Source organism: Molothrus ater, chromosome 1, assembly GCF_012460135.2.
Source record: "Molothrus ater isolate BHLD 08-10-18 breed brown headed cowbird chromosome 1, BPBGC_Mater_1.1, whole genome shotgun sequence".
Lineage (NCBI taxonomy): Eukaryota > Metazoa > Chordata > Aves > Passeriformes > Icteridae > Molothrus > Molothrus ater.
The window spans coordinates 50,744,615-50,765,063 of record NC_050478.2 but is presented as its reverse complement, the minus strand read 5'-3'; the positions used below and the strand labels follow the sequence as shown (position 1 = coordinate 50,765,063).

The window sequence follows — 20,449 nt, the reverse complement described above, 5'->3', positions numbered from 1 at the left end:
AAGAAATGGAGAAAAAAAAGGATTGATTTTGTCTGGGGCAGGTGGGGCCTACATCAATATTGAAAAGCAAAGGCAAATTACCATGAAGAATATGTTTTGCATATAAGGCATTGAGTTATAAAAGTTAAAAATCCGTGGACAACCCTATAAAAGAAGTTTTGAAGAAGAAGCCCTTGCCCTTCTTTGTTGGGTTTCTGCCTGAGATGGTGCCTTTGAAACTAAAAAAGTATTTTTCACAAGGATCACTTTCTTTCACTGAGTTTTGTGTAGAGCCAAGATGAAAAATTCCACTTTTTTTTTTTTTATTAAGAACAATTTCCCTTTGTTATATTTGATGTTCAAACATCTGTGTTTATTCACCAGAATTATCAAAGATACTGCCTTAGATCTGGAAGCTTGGTATTTGGTACAAAACATTGTGTTTTACAGAAAGTAAATAACACAGTCTTTCTTCTCTTCCTCTCTTTCTCTCTCTCTCTCTCTTTCTTTCTCTCTCTCTTTCTCTTTCTCTCTTTCTCTCTTTCTCCCTTTCTCTCTTTCTCCCTTTCCCTTCCTTCCTCCTTTCCTTCCTTCCTTCCTCCTTTCCTTCCTTCCTTTCCTTCCTTTCTTTTCCCCTAATACCTCAGTGAAAGAGCTGGAAATCTTTTTTTCAGCCTGATCTTAGTGAAGGAGGGGATCAATTATTTTTTGAAGTAGTAATGTATATTTTTACATAAATACTAAAGCCCAACTAAATTTCTCAAGTAAGTCAAGTATTTTACTAGAAGATAAAGTATTTTCATTAATTGATACTTAGGAAGAACTGTAGGAGGGGTGAATATGAGGTGAACAAAAAGAAGATAACTAAGATTTTTTATGAGACCTTTGCCTTTCATTTCTGTTAGTGATAGCTCTTATACACATATATACCCCTTCTCTGCATTGTCTTTTGTTTACTGTCTGTTTAACTGAATTAACTAATTCTTCAGGATTTACCAAGAGTTGCTGCTGAGGTGGCAGGTTAGCTAGTATTGCCACATGCTGTAAGGCTCATGCATGCCCTAGTCTAGCAAAAGGAGGAGGGGGAACCTTCCTGACAACCATGGCTACTCCACAACCTAAATACACAGAGGTCATGTCATCATTGCCAATATTTAATTATTTGCATAAGAACACTGACATTCATTTTGAATGTCCCAACTTATTCTAGATACGTTGAAACACCACAGCTCTGCCTGGAGCTGATTTGTGTTTATGCACTGTGCCATGAAACAATTTTTGGTAAAGGAAGGAAGGAGGAGACTTTGAAAATGTGAAGAATGTGACAATTTAAATTCTTGAAAAATTCTATTTCCTTGATCATAGAGGAGGAGAAAAAGCAAACTGCCAGTAATTTAAATATGATAATATCTGTCATATGTTGACAGCAGATGTGAACAAAAGAGACAGGAAATAGATGAAGACAGAAGAAAATTGAGAGCAGAGAAGTCAGTGTATGCAGAGCTGGATAATGTCTGTTAAAACAATGTGACTTTACTTGGTTTCTGTAAATGCTCTTCAGCTGAATTAATCTATGTCAGATTTTTTTGGCAGGCAATGCTCTTTTTAACTTGGCTTATGAATGAACACTAGATCAGAAAAGATTTTTTTTCTTATCCCCATAGTAAGATCATTTAATCATTTTTCTCCTTAAACATACATATTTCTACAAACTTGTGCTACAAAAACTAGTTAGAGAGAGGAAAAATGAAGGAAATTGCTGAGGGAAACAGCAACACTAAGCTTGCTAGGCTGAGTACTCTATTTCCTACTTAGGATACCTGGTATAGAGTACCATGGGCTGTAACAAAGATATATCTGTAAGTGGATGTGTGTCGGCATATCCTTGCAGTATACAATTAAGTTCCTAAAAAACCCTGCATGCTTTGATGAAGACAATTTTTAAACTATTTTATATAAACAAAAAGAGTTAGAGGGAACTGGCAGGTTTTTATTGTTATTTTTGTTAAGTGTTATCATTATTTTGTAGCAAAGTGGCAGGGGAGAGCTGTAGTTATAACTAGTACTTGTTTATTAAAACATTAATCATAAAAAAATTACTCCTTCTGTCTTTTGGTCCTGGTTTAAATTGTGAACTCATGTTTTTACAGCAGCAAATCCTATAATAGTCTGCGATAAAGGCTTGGTGTATTCTCCTCCCTCTGAAAATGCAGACATTCATTTTTAAACAAGTTACCATGCAAGTTACACCTACAGAACAAATCATGTTTATGTTTTTGAGGAAGAGAGGGCGCAGGAGAGAATATGTGCCCAGCTTTGTAGAGCATTAATGCATATAATTTACATCTACCATTTTTCTCCTGGTCTTTCACTTCCTGAATTTCCATGGCCTCTTCCTCTCTTCTCCAGCCTGCACTGGTCTCAGCAGCTGTTTCTACTGCGGCTGCCAACAGCTGCCAGTGTCAGATGAGTCTCACCTCTGAGTGCCTTTGGAGGGGAGCTTAGGAAAGGAACAGCCTTCAGAACCTCTTGGCCCACTGTCTGGTCAGCAAAGATGAAAACAAAGAAAATACAACCAAAGTTTCTTTTTTGTAATTGATATTGAATTTGCTAAAGTAATTAGAGAAAAGGCCCATCTTATGGAATATATGGCTATTCTGATCTCAGCACTTAATTCTGATCTCAGACATTAATCTAGTCCTTTAGTGTCAGCAAATTTCCATGGATCATTAAGTGTGTTTCTGTCATGGTTTAATCCCAGAGAGCAGCCAAGCCCCACACAGCCACTTGTTCTCTTCCCCACCAGTGCGACTGGGGAGAGAGTTGGAAATGTAAAACCCCGAAAAATTGTGTGCTGCGGTGCCAGATTTCTTCAGTCCAACCAGCTCCTGACACCGACAGCAAGAGCGGGCCGCCCCCAGAAAGCTGTCAAATCTGGGGTGCAGCTGCAGGACACAGCTGCTCTATGGCACAGCTGGACTGTGTTGGGGATAGGACTGCGCCGAGGGTAGGGACAAGGAACAGTGAGAGGTCGTCTGTAGGGTTTCTAAAGAGATTTATTCCCCAGAGCGCCAAGGACAGAAACACAAAGACGTAAAAGCATATATCAACTTACGCATGGGGAGACGTCCCAAGGGAGGATACAATCTTTAACCAATTGGGAGAAATTGAGGGTGGAACACAAGGCGGGGAATACAGTGTTTAAACCAATAGGGGGCTGCAGGGGAGGAGAATAAGTTAAATAAATCAATGGGATTTTGAAGAATACAAGATTGATAGGGAAGTTTCTAGAGAAAGGAGCAGGCTTGGGGAAGGATTGGCATTCAATGGGAGGAGGAACAGGGAAAAAAGGGCAGGTCTTTGGGGAGCTACGGCAAAACCAGCAACACGGGGGGAAAGGAACAATTCATTAGTAATAAAATATGCTAGAACAGTACAGAATAGGAAAGATTATAAAACTGACTACTAAAACTGCATTACAGTCAAAAACACATGCTGCCACACTCATGAGCTTAAAGAAAAACAGTTTAGTAAGGAAAGAAAAAGCTCCACACAAGCAAAGCAAAACTGAGGATGAGTTCAGTGCTTTCCATGGGCAGGCAGGTGTTCAACCATCTCCAACAGAGCAGGGCCCCAGCACATGTAACAGTGACTTGGGAAGACAAACATCCCCCTCTTCCTCCTTCTTCCCCCCCCTCCCCCCCTTTATATCCTGAGCATGATGTCACATGGTCTGGAATGTCCCTTTGGTCAGTTTGGGTCACCTGTCCTGGCTGTGTCTCCTCCCATGCATCCCCAGCTTCCTGTCCAGCATACAAAAAACATTTCTGTATTATCAAACCTGTGTTCAGCACAAATACAAAACACAGCCCCACGCTAGCTACTGTGAAGAAAATTAACTCTACTCCAGCCCAAACCAGCACAGTTTTGAAATAATTTATTTGGAAAATCCAAATAAAGCACATGTACCACTGGCATGAAAGCCAGCTCATGGATGTAAGGCAGCTGGAAATTTCTGCTGTAAGTAAGCATCATACTTCATTTACAAATAAGAACACGTCTCACTGGAGATCTTATTTCAACATGTTTCTGATGACAATATTGGAACAGACTGTAGACTTACAAGAAGACTTAGCCACCACTGAAAAATAGATTCAAAGTAAACTGTTTGCATTGTACATGTTTTGCACCTGTCTAGACCCCAGACAGTTGAAACTTTTTTATGGATATCAGTGGGTCTTGTGTTAAAAATATACTCTGCACTTACTGCCATATTTTCTAATTTCTTGGGTGCTTTATAGTCATGTCCAATAGTGTGATATTTAAAGTGGAAAAAAATGTTTTTTTAAGGTATTCTTATTTTGACCCATTAGTAATATCTATAATTCTGTCATTTCAAGATTATACAGACCAAACATTTCCAGAGGACAGACTTCCCTGTATTTTTGCTTTATAATTCTGAAATTTACTTATATGATCATTTTGGAGGATGCTAAGAAGCTTGCTTAAAAGTGCTGGGCCTGTAGAACGTGTGTATATTTTAGATACTTTCTATTCCCCTGCCTTTCCCTTTACCTCCCTATAGAGCTAGCAGAGTTATCCAGTATTTGCATTATAGTCACAACTGTCATAAGTGTTTAGAAACAAACTGTAACACATTATAATGAATCGGCCTTGTCCACCATGTTCTATAAAAGTAAATTTTGTATGTTTTTAAATGTAACTCCAAATACTCATTTTCTGCTTAAATAGCCCTGCTTAGATGACAAGTATATAAGTGCAAAACCATAGGAGAAATAAAATCCAGAATTCCCCCAACACTGCTATGTCATACTCAACCCATTAAAAATTGGCGAAACGGGCCAAGAATTATTGACAAACAAACCATCCTTCCTGCTGTTAGCATGGATCCTCTGTTTTTAACTCAGAAGCCTACTCTTTCATTTTAGTTTCAAAAAAAAAAACAAAACTCAGGAAATGGGGAAAGGTTTGAAGCTGAATCAAGATCTTCAAATCTCCTGACAGGAGATTATCTCCCACATTCACATTAAGGAATTGCAGATTCTTAGAAGTGTAATGACTAAGGATGTTTAATTTGCTGTTAGCAGTACCAGGAGTACATGTGCATGTTCCATATGACTGCAGTCAGAAAAAGAAGACCATCAGAATTCAAACTGTTATCCAGATTAAATTCTTTTTACTTTTCATTTGAGTCAACTTCCAGATTTTCCATCAAAATGCAAGGTTCATTGCACTTTCTCAATGCTAGACCTGAATAGCTTTATCATAACCAACCTCATTAATTCAGCAGGAGCAACTTCTCTCAAAGCATGATATTTCTATGGAAACCTGGAGAAAGTTCCTCCTTCTGCCTTAGATGTGCTATTCTGAAGCACTGAATGAACTGGTGATTTCTAGGGCACAGTAACAATAAGAACAAATGTAACATTGCAACAATATAAACCACATGAAGAGTGACTGAGCATGATCCAGACTGTAAGCCTGACATTAGTATGTGAAGCTGAAATAGTTTCCCCATTACCATATCTTAAGAGAATGAAATGAAACAGTAAGGACTTTGGTTGGTTCCTGATTTTCTATACTGTGAAGTAGATCATAAGTCCTTAGCAAATGAGCTACAACAATTGCCAGCCTTCTGTAATAAATCAACATTTAATTACCAGTTTGACAGGTCATAGAAGTTTAAAACGAAGTTGGCAAATTCAGAACAAGAAGGTTTATCAAGCTACCTTATTTTCTCTGCTGTTTAACCCAATCCTAAACAAGGTTGCATGTCAAGGTTTTATAAACAGCTGACTAAATTATCATGCACTGAACAACTTAAAAAAGCAACGTAGAGATAAATTATTTCAGTAAAAGTATTATTTAAAGTTTTTTACTTCTACCAGTATTCCTGTCAATGAGGGTATTTGATTTCCATTTACATGCTTTGGAATCTGAGATGGGGCTTTATTATGTTTTTTTCATCAAACCAAAACAACATTAGTTACACCATCAAATTTTCAGAAAGGTTTTGTTTAAAAATCCATTTCCAGATGGTCTCTGTGATATGAAGGCAATCATGCATGAAACAACAGATTTCCTATGGTAAATATGTTTATTTACTTACTTATTTACTGTGGATTTTTAGGACAGATGCAAAGTTGTCGTTATTTTATAGTGTATTTTACTGTTGAAGTCGCTTTGTATCAGTGGTGAACAAGTAGAATATAAGGAATAAAATCATCATGTTCACATTTTTAGTAGGTCAGAAAATAAATGTATCTCAAACTGTCTCTTTCAAAGGGATATTTTAGGGAATTTGGGAAAACACAGTAAGTCCTCAATAGAATAAATTGCATAGTCAAATTACTTAGCTTTTTATTTACTAATTTTTATATCAAATCCCTTGTGGTAATTATATTAAAAATAGTTTTATTTTAGATCATAATTTAGGTTTTTGGGTTTTGTTTTCCTCGTTTCTCGCTAGAACAATAATAGTTCTGTAAAATGCTAATTTTTAAAAGTAGTATTCATTCACAGAGGCATTTCTTGACATGCTGGCCTTTCAAGGATTACAGCAGAGCAAGTAGTTCTGGTAACTTTTCTGTAACGTGGGCATGTTCTGTAAAACTAGTGTGTTCTATAAAATTAGTGTTTAGAATAAAACACTAATTTTTTTTTTTTTTTTTTTTTTTTTTTTGTGAGAGGAGGGGTTTTATCAGCAGATGTCAAATAGCTAACTGAAATTATGGATCCTCTGACTGAGAATAGGCTCTCTAAGGTGGCTTGGCCCCATCAGTCCCTAACCAGAACCCAGGCCACCAGCAGGGGTGCAGGTGTCAGCAGCTGCTCCTGTCACAGGCAGAATGGGGTGCTCAGCAGTGTTTAACTGACAGTGTCACAAGGCCTTTAGCAAGAGTGAACTGAGTGATTTATCACAATTCAGCTTATGAGTTGCATAGTTCAATCATCTATCTTCATAAAATGCTGGTGACAGCCTCTACTGTGCATCAGAATGTTGCTAACCCAAGTATGATGCAAAGATGATATGTTTTCATGATTTATTGCCTGTGGGTCCTGTAATTAGTAATTATGCATATGACAGACCACCTAATGCATAAAATGCAGCAGAAAACCTGCAATGAAAAATTATAATAGCAGTGCAGATCAAGTTCTTATTGAAAAGAAACTTTATGGTAAGGAGGGAGATGAAATTTTCTGACCCCAAAAAAACATATTTGCATTAGGAATTTTTAATAAAACTGCAGAAAAGGAAAAAAAATCTACTAGATTTTAACCTCTCTATTTTCCATTGTGGTCTCACTTCTTATTTAAAAACTAATGGAATTATTAACAGGGGAGTGGACAGAAAATAAAAATTGGAAAAGACGCCGTAATTAAATATAATTCATGAAGTGTCACCTTATTTCTAAGTATCACAGACAGAATAAACTATTAATTTCCTAATCTTTTCAGATCAGTCAAAATTTCTGGTAAAATTGATTTCTTCCTTTGCCTACAAGAACAAAGACAAAATTAAACAAATGTAAATACATTAGTGAAGTAAAAAGCAATAATAAAGTGGTTATTACAATTGTGTGGTCAGCAAAGAGCTTAAAAAGCTTTTGAAGTGTGTGTTGGTACAGTAAGAAAACTGTTGAACTGTTAGAATCAATCATTTTTCCCCTTAACAGAATGCCTGAAGGAAAAAGAAACAAAAAAACCCAAAATTGCAGTCTATGTACAACCTTCATACTTGAGTTAGAATCTTTGGCTTTAGTGCCTTCTTTAGAAATTTTAAAGAAATAAATTCTATAAAAATTCTATAAAAACTTACCTACTCTACAAACTGCTGGTCCTTCTATTCACACAAAGATTGATGCAGATGCAGGAGTGGAGCTGCATTTCAGGGCAGAAGTTTGTTCTAACTTACTTGATGCTCAGGAGTTATTAATTTAGCTTGATTCCCTCGCTGTCAGAACAGATTCAGTAATTATGAGTGGGTACAGTATATGTAACCTGAGTTGGAAGCAATATTTTTATCATGAAATCTAGTAGTAATGGTGACCAGGAAAAGTGAGTGCCTCTCCATTATAAGGATTTTGATTGTTACAGGCTGGTAGGTATGAAGGATACTGCAGCTCATCTAATCCAGCTCCATGAAAACTTGGGGTTTTCTGTATGTTAGCCTAAATTCTCGTCTGGTACAGATAACTGGAAGTTCAGGTCTTCAGCAGAGGCATTTTTAATTAGCTCACCATTGTGATTTCCTCATCAGTGGCATTAACCCCACCTGAACTCCCTGTACCAAAAGGAAAAAAAGGTATTTGTTTGGCTCTAACTCTTATTATTTCTGAGACATGTGATTTTATAGTTGTAATGATAACATCACAGTTTGAGATCTCTCAATCCCTCTGATCCTGACAAGCAGATACTTGTATTATGTGCATGTGGGTATGCATCAAGTGTGTTTCTCCCATGTTAGCTTTCCCAGTGTCCTATGAATTATATTTACAGGGCTGCTCTGTTCCTGGCTCTCCTCTCTTACAGCCAGTGGATTCATTCTGCATTTCAAAGGTAGCTCCTCTAGGACCCAGCGCTGTAGCTGCTTAGCTCTGCTCTCATTGCTGTGCTGAAAGATCCACTGCTCTGTGGCTGTGTTTGAAAGAACTGCCTTTTCTCTCTTACTGGGTGTGAAGTCATTCCTCATTTTCCACAAGTCTGGGGAAACTCCACTGACATTCACAGTTCATCTAATGCTATATTAAGGAGCAGCAAAATAGGGCACTGTTTATTTGAAGAATTGATGGTCTGATACCTTTTCAAAAGTGTGAGGTTGTAATTTAAACAATGTATTCCTCTTTGACAACCCCTAGTGAAAAATGTGTGTGAGAAGGAATGCTGCCATATCAAACTTACAGGGAAGCAGAGGAGCTGGAGGCATTTTCAACTTTCTTCACTTCTTAGAACTTCTTTTATGCTGAAAGGCTGCTTTTATTAGATACTTTCTCATACATGAACACAGGAAATACACTCTTAAAACCTAGGACAGAGTAATGGACAGAGTCAGAGTACAGGCTATCTTGGCACTGAGATCTAGCTTGCATTTCTAACAGCAGTCTGTGAAAGGCAATATTCAGTAAAATGTAAAGCAGTCATGCAATGCTAGCACTTTAAATTGTTTTTTATGGTTTTCTTGGAAAACCACTCCCTAAGATCCAAATACTTTTTTTGTGTCTGCCTTTGAGACAGAATATATTTCATGTTTACCTGTTACTGTGCTCTTTACAAAGAAGACAGAATGTATAATAACAATATTGTCCTGTACAGACAGGACAAGAGGACATAGCCTCAAGCTGTGCCAGGGGAGGTTCAGACTGGATGTTAGGAAGAATGTTTCCACTGAAACTCTGTTTAAACATTGGAACAGGCTGCCCAGGGAGATGGTGGCATCATCATCTCTGGAAGTGTTCACTAAACAAATGTTAATGGTACTTAGTGCTGTGGTTTAATTGCTATGATGCTGCTCAGTCAAGGGCTGAACTCAGTGATCTTGGACGTCTTTACCAGTTTTAGTGATTCTATTATTCTATTAAAAAAATAACTTTAGTTGAGAAAGTGGATAATTTGAAATTATCATTATTTAAGACTTTATTGTTGTTCGTTAATGAGAGAAACAACTGCTCACTTTGAAAATTTAAGGAGGTTTATTAAGCCTTAACAAAAATACAACAAAGGACTACATAAGGAGAAAGCTGCAGCACTGGGAACTGCCCCTCATGGATACCACATGGTCGGTTCATCTTCAACATGGATGTTCAGACTTTTATACCCCTGGGGTTGCATCAGCCAGCCCTGGCTCTTCCCAGAGTCCGTCAGTCAGCTCTTCTGTGCCATTTATCAGTGGAGACTGCTTTCTTGTAACTTGATTGGAGATCAGGTGTTGTCATGCTGCACCCCCTAAGCACCAAGCTTTTCCATTCCCAACTGCCCCAGGTCAGGGACACATGTGCTGCCTTCTCTCTACCTGTCCCAGACAACCCAGGCTATCTGATGGCAACAATACAGGGGGGAAAAAGGGAACTATGGGGAGAACAGAGGACATCTAAACTACAATAACATAACTATGCATCACTAAAGCTTTTCTTAATATTTTCACAATATTCATCCCTTAATTGCAGCAGCCAATCATTTAGTTATCCATCTATAACAGCTAAGAACTTTATTGTTTATTTTTCTCTGTCAGCTTTCTGGTTTTGAAGATACACCTACTTAACACAACAGAAATAGGGATCTGGGACAGCAAATACACACAAATTATGGAGAAAATATTTTCTTCTTGGAGCAAGGAGCATCTTGGACTTTTCCCTTGCAGAGTGCTACGGCAGGGTTTTATCACTTTTTCCTTAGGGATCCTGATAGAAGAGAACAGGCTGTTTTCCTTTTGAATCAAGATCCCAATGTCCAAAGCAAATGCTTTCCACATTTTAGACCTGGCTCAGTCTTCAGTAGCAAGCAGTGCAGCACAATAGGAGTGAGCAACAGAGCAGAACAGTTCATGCTGAGACCTCAAAGTCCATGCAAAGTCATTTGCACATGAGTTGAAGTTTGGGCTTCGTTTCATCTGAAGAAAATACAGCCCTCAGGCATAGAGACTTAAACTAATACAAAAAAAGTCCGGTACGAGGGGACAAGTGCAAGATTTGCTCTATACACACACTTCAGCAACAAACTAAACCACAATTCAGTTTGCATGTAAACCTTTACCTCCACCTTTATAGGACCCTGGTTCATGCACAAAACTGTCTTCTGCTGTGCAGAGTTCTCTGCATTTGTTTTTGGCTGCAGAACTGGTCTGCAGCAAGGTTAAGTCCAGCCTCAATGTGTGACTAGCAGGATTTCAACCACCCTACGGAAAGTCATTCAAATAAAATCAGTTTTCATATGTTTGGTTCTGGCAGTGGAGTATTCCAGGTTAAAATAAAGGCTTTAAATAAAAAATTGTTTAATGTAGCTTGAGTTGAATTAAAAAGAGATCATGAACAAACACTAATAAATTGGCTGTTGGTATTTGCTAGATAATGCCAACATTTATTAATTTCTTCTGGTGGGAGCAGTGGCTTTGATTTTCTACAGTTTATGCCTCTGGAATAGAGGCAGAGGTATGAGCAAATCCTTGTAAAAAGTGCTATATTTAATTGAGAAGAAAAAAAATGCAATGTTTCTCCTATTTGCTGTGAGGGACCTATGTACAATGAAGATAAAACTGTAAACAGAATTTTTGTATAATAGTATTAAGTTACAAAAGAGGGCTGCTATGCAAACTTCCTTTCAAAAACTCTGGAGCCTAGAGCTTCCTGTATCTTCTAAGCAGGAGCATAATGAAAGTGTTGCAGGTGCTGATTTGAAAGTATTGCCAAATGAGCAACATAAAAGCTGGTTTTGTGTACCACAAGTTAAGTGAGAAAGCTCAGTCACCTCTTCTCCCATCATATACTTCAAACTCTCAGTCATGCATTGATGACCACAAAACATGCATTGAAAAAACTGTTTGGATATCTGAGACATATTTAGTCTTCACTTTGCCAGAGTACTTTAAGATGTGCACAGCTTTTATACCCTTGAGTAATCTCCGACTAAAAAATGTTTTTTAAATATTCTTGTTGATTCAGAGCCCAGGCTGGTAAGCTTGTCTCAAGCATTTAAAATATCAAAACAATGTTACACTTGATTTTAGCCGTTGGTCAGGCAATGTCAATTTCCTTTTAGTTCAATGGAGTTTTTTCTGCTTTTTCTGTACCCGCTTTTTTCTTACCAACAAAACCCTCTGCACAGAATTCTGTTCTGTTTGCAATTTAAGTATGCTGCTTACACCAAAGTGAAAGTCTTTAAGTTGGAACTAGTGAAAAAAATCTAGGGAAATTCCACTAGTCTATATTTTGGAATCTTCCCTGCATACTTCAGTACTGTGAAATTAAAAGTTACAGATTCACTTTCTTCCCCTGTCTGGAATATCTACTTATTTTATTTTTTTTACATTGTTTAGCCAGCATGAATGTGCCAAAAATAAGGACTTTCTCTGTCATGGTTTTGTAGGCATCTGGACTTGATTAGTCCAAAGATAAGACAAAATACTGATGTTTAGTTGCTCTGTTCTTTTCAAATTTAGCCCTTCAAATAATAAATATACAATAAATATAAATTGTAATGATACAAAAGGGTCTCAAATTCAGAAAGGCCTTCTCAAATAAAGTTTAACAAAGTATGACAGAATAATAGCCACAAAACAAGTATCTTAAAGTTTCATAAGATGGAAAGTACTGGTTAGCTCACTTATCAAAATATTAAGATGCTTAGTGTATAAAAATAATGATTCAGTGCAGTATGGTATCTAGCAGATGATGATTAAAATTATTAAATGAAGTTAAAGATTTATAAGTATAATGATGTTTCTAAGATGGTTTACTTCTTATAATTCACAAGGGAAAAAAGAAAACAATTTTCCAGAAAAAAAATCTGGAGGTTTCTTTTATAAATTGGGTATGTAGGATAAAGCGGTGTTAAATTGCCAGATTTGATTACAATTATTGATATTGCTTGAATCCTAATAATAGATCATATTTTGCATTAGTATGTTCCTAGTTTTAAGTAAAGAAAGTTGTTTTTATTCTAGGTGCTCTTAGATGTAGGTAAATGTCTTCAGGTCTCAATGATGATGATTGTCTGGGTATGGGGGACGATGTTGTAAGGTAATTATAGTGTTGCCAGGTAAAAGGCAGATAAAGCTAGATGGTGATCTGCAAATAGTTTTGGGGAGTTTAGAACAGTTGTGCTAAATAATAAGTAAACCGCTAAGTTAGCATTTTTATATATATTTTTATAATACACTAAGTTTTATTAGTGATGGTCACTCATGGATAATGTGTGACCATTGCCTATTTCTTGGTAAAGATTAATCCAGGAACCCTTCATGGGGTTGATTGCCATTGAGCATTTGTCTTATGCAATTCCAGGGCAAAACTTGCATTTTGAGAACCAACATTTCCTGATGTGATATTGACCGGAATAGAAGAAGAGGGCAGTGGCAAATTTGTGTTTGATCTCTAACAGCATTCTTTCTGTAAGCTAAGCTGAAACACATATCAATATTCTAATTTCCAATTGTATGTATTTTCATGTCTATGGCAAAATTTAACAATTTAATTTTAGTTTTTTAATGAGAATAAAGTGTGCGTGAAGAACAGAAGAGAGAGAAGAGAAAAATCCTGTGCTTGAAAAACTAAAATTGTTTCAGAAGTTGTACAAGATTCTGCAAGAGTCTAAATTTAGAATTTGTAAATGTCATTCAAGTGCAAACATTATTTTATCTGGTTTTTATTACTATTCAGTAAGAGAACAAAAAGAAATCTTTATGAATTTGACCATTATTTGCCACATTTATGGTTCATTCCATTAAAATCACTAGTAGCCAAGCCTTTTATAAGAATATGTTTGAATATTATAAAGACTCTGCAGCATTGTAGATTTATGTATTTGTTGTATTTTCTTTTTCCTGCACAGCAGTATTAACTGTGGAAACAAGAAAATTACCTGGCCCTTTTCAAAATGAGTCCTATACATACAAGGCTAGAGATGCATATAAAGCTGAATTCTCATTTTTTCTTCTCTGGATAATGTTATGTTTAACTTACAGAGCAAAAACTGTATAAATTAGATATCACCAAGAGGCAAAATTGGAACATTTTTCCAACTACTCACGTTAAAAAAGAACTCTGAGCTTAAACATGAGGACAAAATTTAACATAGCTGTTTTGTTTCTGTTGGAGAACAAGGTTTTTTATCATCAAAATACCTTCAAGGACTGCATTTCACTGTTTTATATTACTGCTCATCAGGTTAGCCAAAAAATGAATAAAAATTAAAATAAAAACATATTTTCTGAATCAAAAGTCCTAAACCAAATTATATACTTAGTTAGCTTATTGAAGAAACTATCTAAAATATTATTTTTGAAGGAGCTGTGATTTTGCTTTTCCGATTTAAAATTACAGTTAACTAAATATAAAAAAAGTACAGATCATGTAATTGCATCTGGTGATTATATTTTATCTTTTTCTGATTGAATATTCATGGCGTATACTGCTGTATATTTGAACACAGCTGAATGTTTCAAACCAAACATTGTTGGCTTTTTTTCTTATAGTCAGAAATACTAGTGCACAGTTGTACTGAGTTGGTGAGGGATTAGCCAGGAATAACAATTACACCACTATCCTGAAAAGTGGTTCTGTCTGGCTAAAGTGAAAGCAATAAAAAACCTTTCCCTTTGCCTTCAGGCTGAGGATGAGGGCTTCATCTCCTAGTAGAATATGCAAGAAATTACAATACAAAATATTTTATACAGCAGTGGGAACTAACAACCCATATGCAGCTGCATAGCCTTGCATTGCTCCAGTGCTTCATGGAGATAATGATGATATTCTTTCCTTGTTTTCTTCTTTACATTTGAACTAAATTTTGGGTTACAGTCCTATATCAAAATTAATACAGAGTTCTGTTCTGATGTGGCAGATGTTATGGTGTTAACTTCAGAAGAATTTTGCCCAGGTACATCAGTAGACTGTATAAGCTAGCACTCATTAGTAGTCACTGCATGGGTCAGTACCTTTGAAAGGAAGATTTGATCATACAAGGTTATCCATAGAAGAATTTGAAACTTTTGCTACTATAGTTTTCCCTGAGGCAAAACTCAACCAGATGTTATCTTTCTGAATTCTCTATTAAACCCTTGTACTTTTTTAGTATTCGTTAATCTAGTTCTTCTTCCATGTCTGTAATAAGCAAAACATCTGTTTCTTCTTGTTCAATAAAAGTGCCTAACTCAAGAGTCCTACTTTTTAAATAATGTCATTTAAATAGAAAACCTACAAAGAGAGAATGCATTTCATTAAGATATTTAATCTGCATATGAAACCATCTTTTCCAGAACTCAGTAGGGAATTTGTGGTGGCAGCAATATGCAATTCTTTTTATTTTTTTTCCTCAACTTGCATACTAAAAAAAGAGTAAGAAGAAAAGGAATGCAAATAAATATATGTATCAGCTCAGATGAGGAAATTAAACTGCAATGAGAAGCCATCATTGTGCATTTGGGATGTAGGTCATCATAAACTTTCCAGCTAAAAATTCTTTTATTGTAAGGAGACATGATCTCCTCTTATTAATGAGTCCTGGTTTACAGAAAGATCTCAGCAAGCAAAAATAATCCTTATATAGATGAGGCTTGTAATAAAATATTACAATAGAAACAGGTCATGCAGCTATACAAATGTATGTCCTATTTTATATATATATATATATATATATATAAAATACATCATATATCCCAATAATAATTTAAGTTCCTGACACAAATCATTGTGCCATTTATAAAGGAGGGTTAACACTCCTGCTGCTAATACACATAAATAAAAAAATCAGATAAAATCAGTAGTAGAGATAAAAGATGCTTTTAGTGTTTTGACTGGGGAGCAAAATTCTGTAAAGAAAATAGTATTTGCTGAGTAGTAATGAGCAATCCTCATTAGCATTCATCAGTTAACTCTGCAGGAAAAAAATGTACCAGTAAGTTTTCTAAGCAAACATAAATTTTTACAAGAATTTTTGAGACAACTTTGAGCCAGAACAGTTGGGAATATTACTGTCATACTGCAAAGCTCCATGAGGATGGGTAATACCTTTAGCTAAGTAAACAGCCTTTATTTATGATTATTTTGTATCAATACACTGAAGAGTTCATAAAGCAGAAACAGTGTCATCTTTCAGGGACTGACAGGAATGATGCTAACTTGTAAGGGCAGATATTTTTAATTCAGTCAAAGCAGCAATGCTTTTCCAATCATGCCTCTAGCAAGCAGCTTACAGACAGCAGTGTGTTCCCTTGCTAAATCTTGCTAAATGCTGTGCACACAGAGAGAATGCATGAAATCACTTTTGCTCTTAACCTGCAGCTCTCCTCATGCTCTCATTTCCTGATCCGCTCAGGAGAACCACCTGCTCTGCTCATCCACCTTCCCTCCACCTGCTTTTTGCCTTGAGTCATTGTAATGTTCAGTTTCTCAGCGTGCTGCTGGTGAGCTTGGGGGGGGTTTCCCTTCACTGCACATGGAGACAGCACAGTACATACACAAAATACAAAAGTACAGATTAAAATAACTGACATATTTTGCATCTCATGCCCTATTTAACTTAAAAAGCTTTTCTCATTAGTACTTTCAGTTCATTCTTTTATGAAGGAGTATCCTCAAGAGGTGAGGATGGTGAGCTTAGCTTTATTATATGAAATACAGTGAATTTCCAATTTCATAGCACAGTCATCTGTCTCTAGCTCCATCAGTTGTCATGGTGGGTTCTCTCACTCCCACTCCTCAACAGGGCAAGGACTGAGAATTTCATGGAGTGAGATAAAGACAGGGAGATCGTGTACCAATTACAGTCACAAGCAAAACAGACTTAGCTTGTGAAAATTAATTTAATTCATTGCCAATTAAAATAGATATAGGTAGTGAGAAGCAAAGCCAATCATTAAAACAACGCCTTTCTTCCTCCTTCTTCCTAAAGCTCAACTTCCTCAGTCAGAACTCTTCTACATCGTCTTCCTGAGCAGCACAGGAGGGGATGCAGGGGTAAGACCAGGACTCTGCTGCTGCTGCTCTCTTGAGCTGTTGCTCTGCTCTGGTGGCCAGGGCCCCTCCCTTCCCTGCTCCCGCTCTCCCTTGGAGCTGGCAGGGCCGTTTCTGTCCTGTTTTCCCTCACCTCTCCCTGTCTGGGGCTGAGGGGCTTGGCTGTGCTCAGCTGTGCACCTTCTTGTCCCATATACTGCTGTGTCTTGGTTTCTGCAATGTCCCCCTTTCCAGAGAGTGTTTTAGATATACCTCCCTTTGTGATGAACAGCTCATGCCACTGCTTTTGTGCCCCGTGTTTTAATAGCCAACTCTTAATTTTTGTCCAGGAGTCTCTAGTTGTTGTTACTCAGTTCAAGATAATACTAAATACCTCGATAAAAATATAAAATAGATTTTTTTAATATTAGGTCATCTCAGGCTGGAAAATTGGGTTTTAAGTATGTTCTGATAAGCTTCAGTTGTAGTAGCACATGCTGTAATAAATTTGGTTTTGAAGTCCATAAATAATTGTGTATTTTTCTTTCTTTGTTTATTATCAGTAAAGAATAATTTTATCTATGTTATAATTATATGTTTTTCAGTTTCTTCTTTTTCAGGCCTAATGAAAATAGAGAAAAAGCTTACAAACAAAGAAAAATTCCCTCATATTTGGTACATTAGGTCTTTCTTCTGTTCTTACTTTAGATTGAATTAGCTTACAAGCTTCAGTAGTAACATTTCTAACTGATACATTTTCAAGAGGCTTCTGCCACTTTTATTCATAATAATGAATTTTCTGAGAATATGAGAACAGCCCCCTATTTTATTTCACAACTTGATTTCATATTTTAAACAAAGATGCAAAAACACTAGGGGAAAAAATATTCATCCAATGTTTGGGTATATCTCTTTGCTGTGAGTATTGTTCTTTGTTCATGGAAGGTAACATTCTTTTAAATATTTTGAGAAGTTATGTTGCATTATACTTCTGCTGACATTTTGCTTTCCACTTACTTTTAGAAACAGCTTATTACATTGCATTGTGCTTCATTTTGGCAAATGACATTTTGCTAAGGTGACTTTATCTAGGTGGAGAAAATATTGCTTGTAAGAGATGCCAAAACTTGCAGTTTGCTTTTACTACAGCATTTGCTAGTCATTTGCTGACCCAGCATAACCTGTCTGCACGGAAATGAGTAGAACAAACCAGCACCCTTTGGCAGTTCTTAATGTGCCAGGCAAACTGGCTTTCTGCCAGCTGCTGGAGACAACATTAGAAGTATGCAACTTCTGTAGGTTTTAAAAGATCTGAATGAATTAACAATTCAATCTCCTTTACTGCTGCCAGTATTTGGAGGATGGTGCTCCTGTAAGATTGTGGGGTTTTCAGACATTTGCTGGTTTTGAAGTTCCTCTGTGATAGTATCTTCCTCTGTCTTCCTCTTCTCTGAGTAGCCCTACATCCCAATTAGCTGTGAATTCACTACCTACATGAGCCTTTTCCCCTCCTATTTTTACTTTCCTTTTTCTTGGAAATATCTGTAACAATATCTGCCTAACATGAGCATAATGTGCCCTTTGGCACTCTTACTCACTATAGTTAATGGATGAATCAATATCTTTTCCTTCTGAGCTTAATCATAGAATCAATTAAGACATATTCTTTATTAGTAAAATGCAGAATATGGCCTTTTGATAGGAAAGGTGAGTGATAACATCTGTAGTTAGATTCTGTTATGCCCGTGAACCTGGACACTTCAGTAGTTCCAAGACTTATATTTATGATATAATGTGGATTTCTTTGTAATTGTCACTTTAATAACAATACCTCATTATCCCACTAAAATGATTTCATTTCTGCAGTAACCTTTATTAAACCTTATATAATGAGCCTGTGAAAAAGACACACAAAACACTTAGAGATAGTTAATATTGGAGTAAGTAAAATGTTGCAATGTTTTTTTTTGTTCTTCATAGGCTCTGGTCTCAATGATGGGCAGTGGCATGAAGTTCGATTCCTGGCTAAGGAAAATTTTGCTGTCCTCACCATTGATGGCGATGAAGCTTCAGCTGTTCGAACTAACAGTCCTCTACAAGTCAAGACGGGAGAAAAATATTTCTTTGGAGGTAAAAAAATATCAAATACATTCCTAAAGTGCGATTGTCTTTTAATGTATATAACAGGTGAAGTTGAGTTCAGGATGTAATTCATTTATGTGTATCTTATTATGGGGTAAAAGCCTAGGTGTACAATACTAAACTTAATTTCACTTCCAATCTAACTTGGAATAATTTCTCAGATCTCTGAACATTTCAGAGAAAGGAGACTCGATAGTTTAAACAAAAGGCATCAAGTGGAGAAATAAATTTTTTAAGTTTGACATCCTGAAGAGAAAAAAAGAGAAATCATTGTTCAGGACAGGCCCTGATATTTTTGCTTGTTTTTAAGCTCTATCATGACTGTGGATAGTTGAGAAGCTCTCATAGGTTGAAGCCTCAGATTGTTCAGTATTTTTGTTTGTTGACAGTCCATACGCTAAAAAAGGAATGCCTTTGATATTTATTGTGGTTGGTCTTCTGTGTTAGCATTATGAAAATCAAAAAAGGCCATCAGAACTCTTTGAGTTTTTTAAACTGACATTTAAATTTCTATATTAAAAAGTGTCTTTGTGTGTTAAAAATATTTTTGATCCAAAAAAAAGGCAGGTTGTACTTTTGAAGTGTGCCACACATTTGAGGTGGAACACGAATTTTTCAGACAGAGAACATAAATTTTAAAAGCAGAATTTATCAGTGTTAAGAATTGATTTCTTTAAAACTTACAAGGTGCATGTCTAATAAAGATAAAATAAAAATGTGATACTATAAATAGTCATAACATTACCCAAGGAATGGAAAATTTACTGTTACATGAAGTACTCTAAATAGAAAGGGAAAACAGTAATTTCAAGGTTGTTTGCATTTCATTGTTATCAAATTAAAGGTCTGTCACAAGAGTTAAACTTCCTGTTGCTCTAACATGCCTATTTTCCAATATCCATAATTCAGCTAATACTCTATTTTAGCCTGTTGCCTCAAATAACAGTTCTAGTATAGCCAGTTTCCACATGCTAAAGTGTGAAAAATATTTTGTTGTCAAAACATAGTATGTTCAATTTGTCAGAACAATCTGTGACATTCTAATTAAATGAAGTTATTAAGCACACATAGGAGACAATAAGAAAAGCTGTACATAATGCATCAAGTGTTAAATTCTGTAAATTTTGATAGGTAAAATCCCCAGATCACTATTACATTTCTGGAGAGAGATTGACTGATTTCCTCTGAAATGTCTTTTACCTCTGTTTCTCTGTCTTTGAGGGACAGATTGACAAGTTTCTCCAGGTAGTTTTTATGCCCTTTCTTGGTAAAAAGGCAGGTTGAGTTGTTGTCATTTCAGTTGACTATGAAATTTGCTTGATTTGTCATTGCTGACCTGCACTTTATAATTCCACTATTCTTCCATAAAAACAAGTGTGCATGCAGATATTGTTCTAGTGGGATATGGAAGTCAATCATGAAATCCCTGAAGTCTCATTCCCACATCTGTTCATGCAAATACATGGTCCTGTTACACAAACTATGGGGTGTTTGTTTTTCCTTAGTATCTTTTGTCCTCTGAAAGGTCTTCTAAAGTTATGTCAAAAGAACAGTGGTGTCCTAACCTTCATGTCCCAAGTTTATTTCAAAATCTGCATTTTCAACACTTTCCTCACTCACATAAACTCAGAAGCTGTGAATCTGAGGAAGCTTAACTTATAGAA

General features: G+C 36.2%; 1 protein-coding gene across 2 annotated transcripts in view; it reads left to right on the top strand.

The window, feature by feature from the left end:
- The window catches only part of CNTNAP2 (contactin associated protein 2), a 1,032,231-nt gene that overhangs the window by 551,761 nt on the left and 460,021 nt on the right, over positions 1–20,449 (top strand). For both annotated transcript variants that reach the window (XM_036397720.1, XM_036397728.1), the window contains exon 9: positions 18,624–18,773. In XM_036397720.1, coding sequence (XP_036253613.1) covers positions 18,624–18,773 — 150 coding nt within the window. The remainder of the gene's footprint in view (positions 1–18,623; positions 18,774–20,449) is intronic.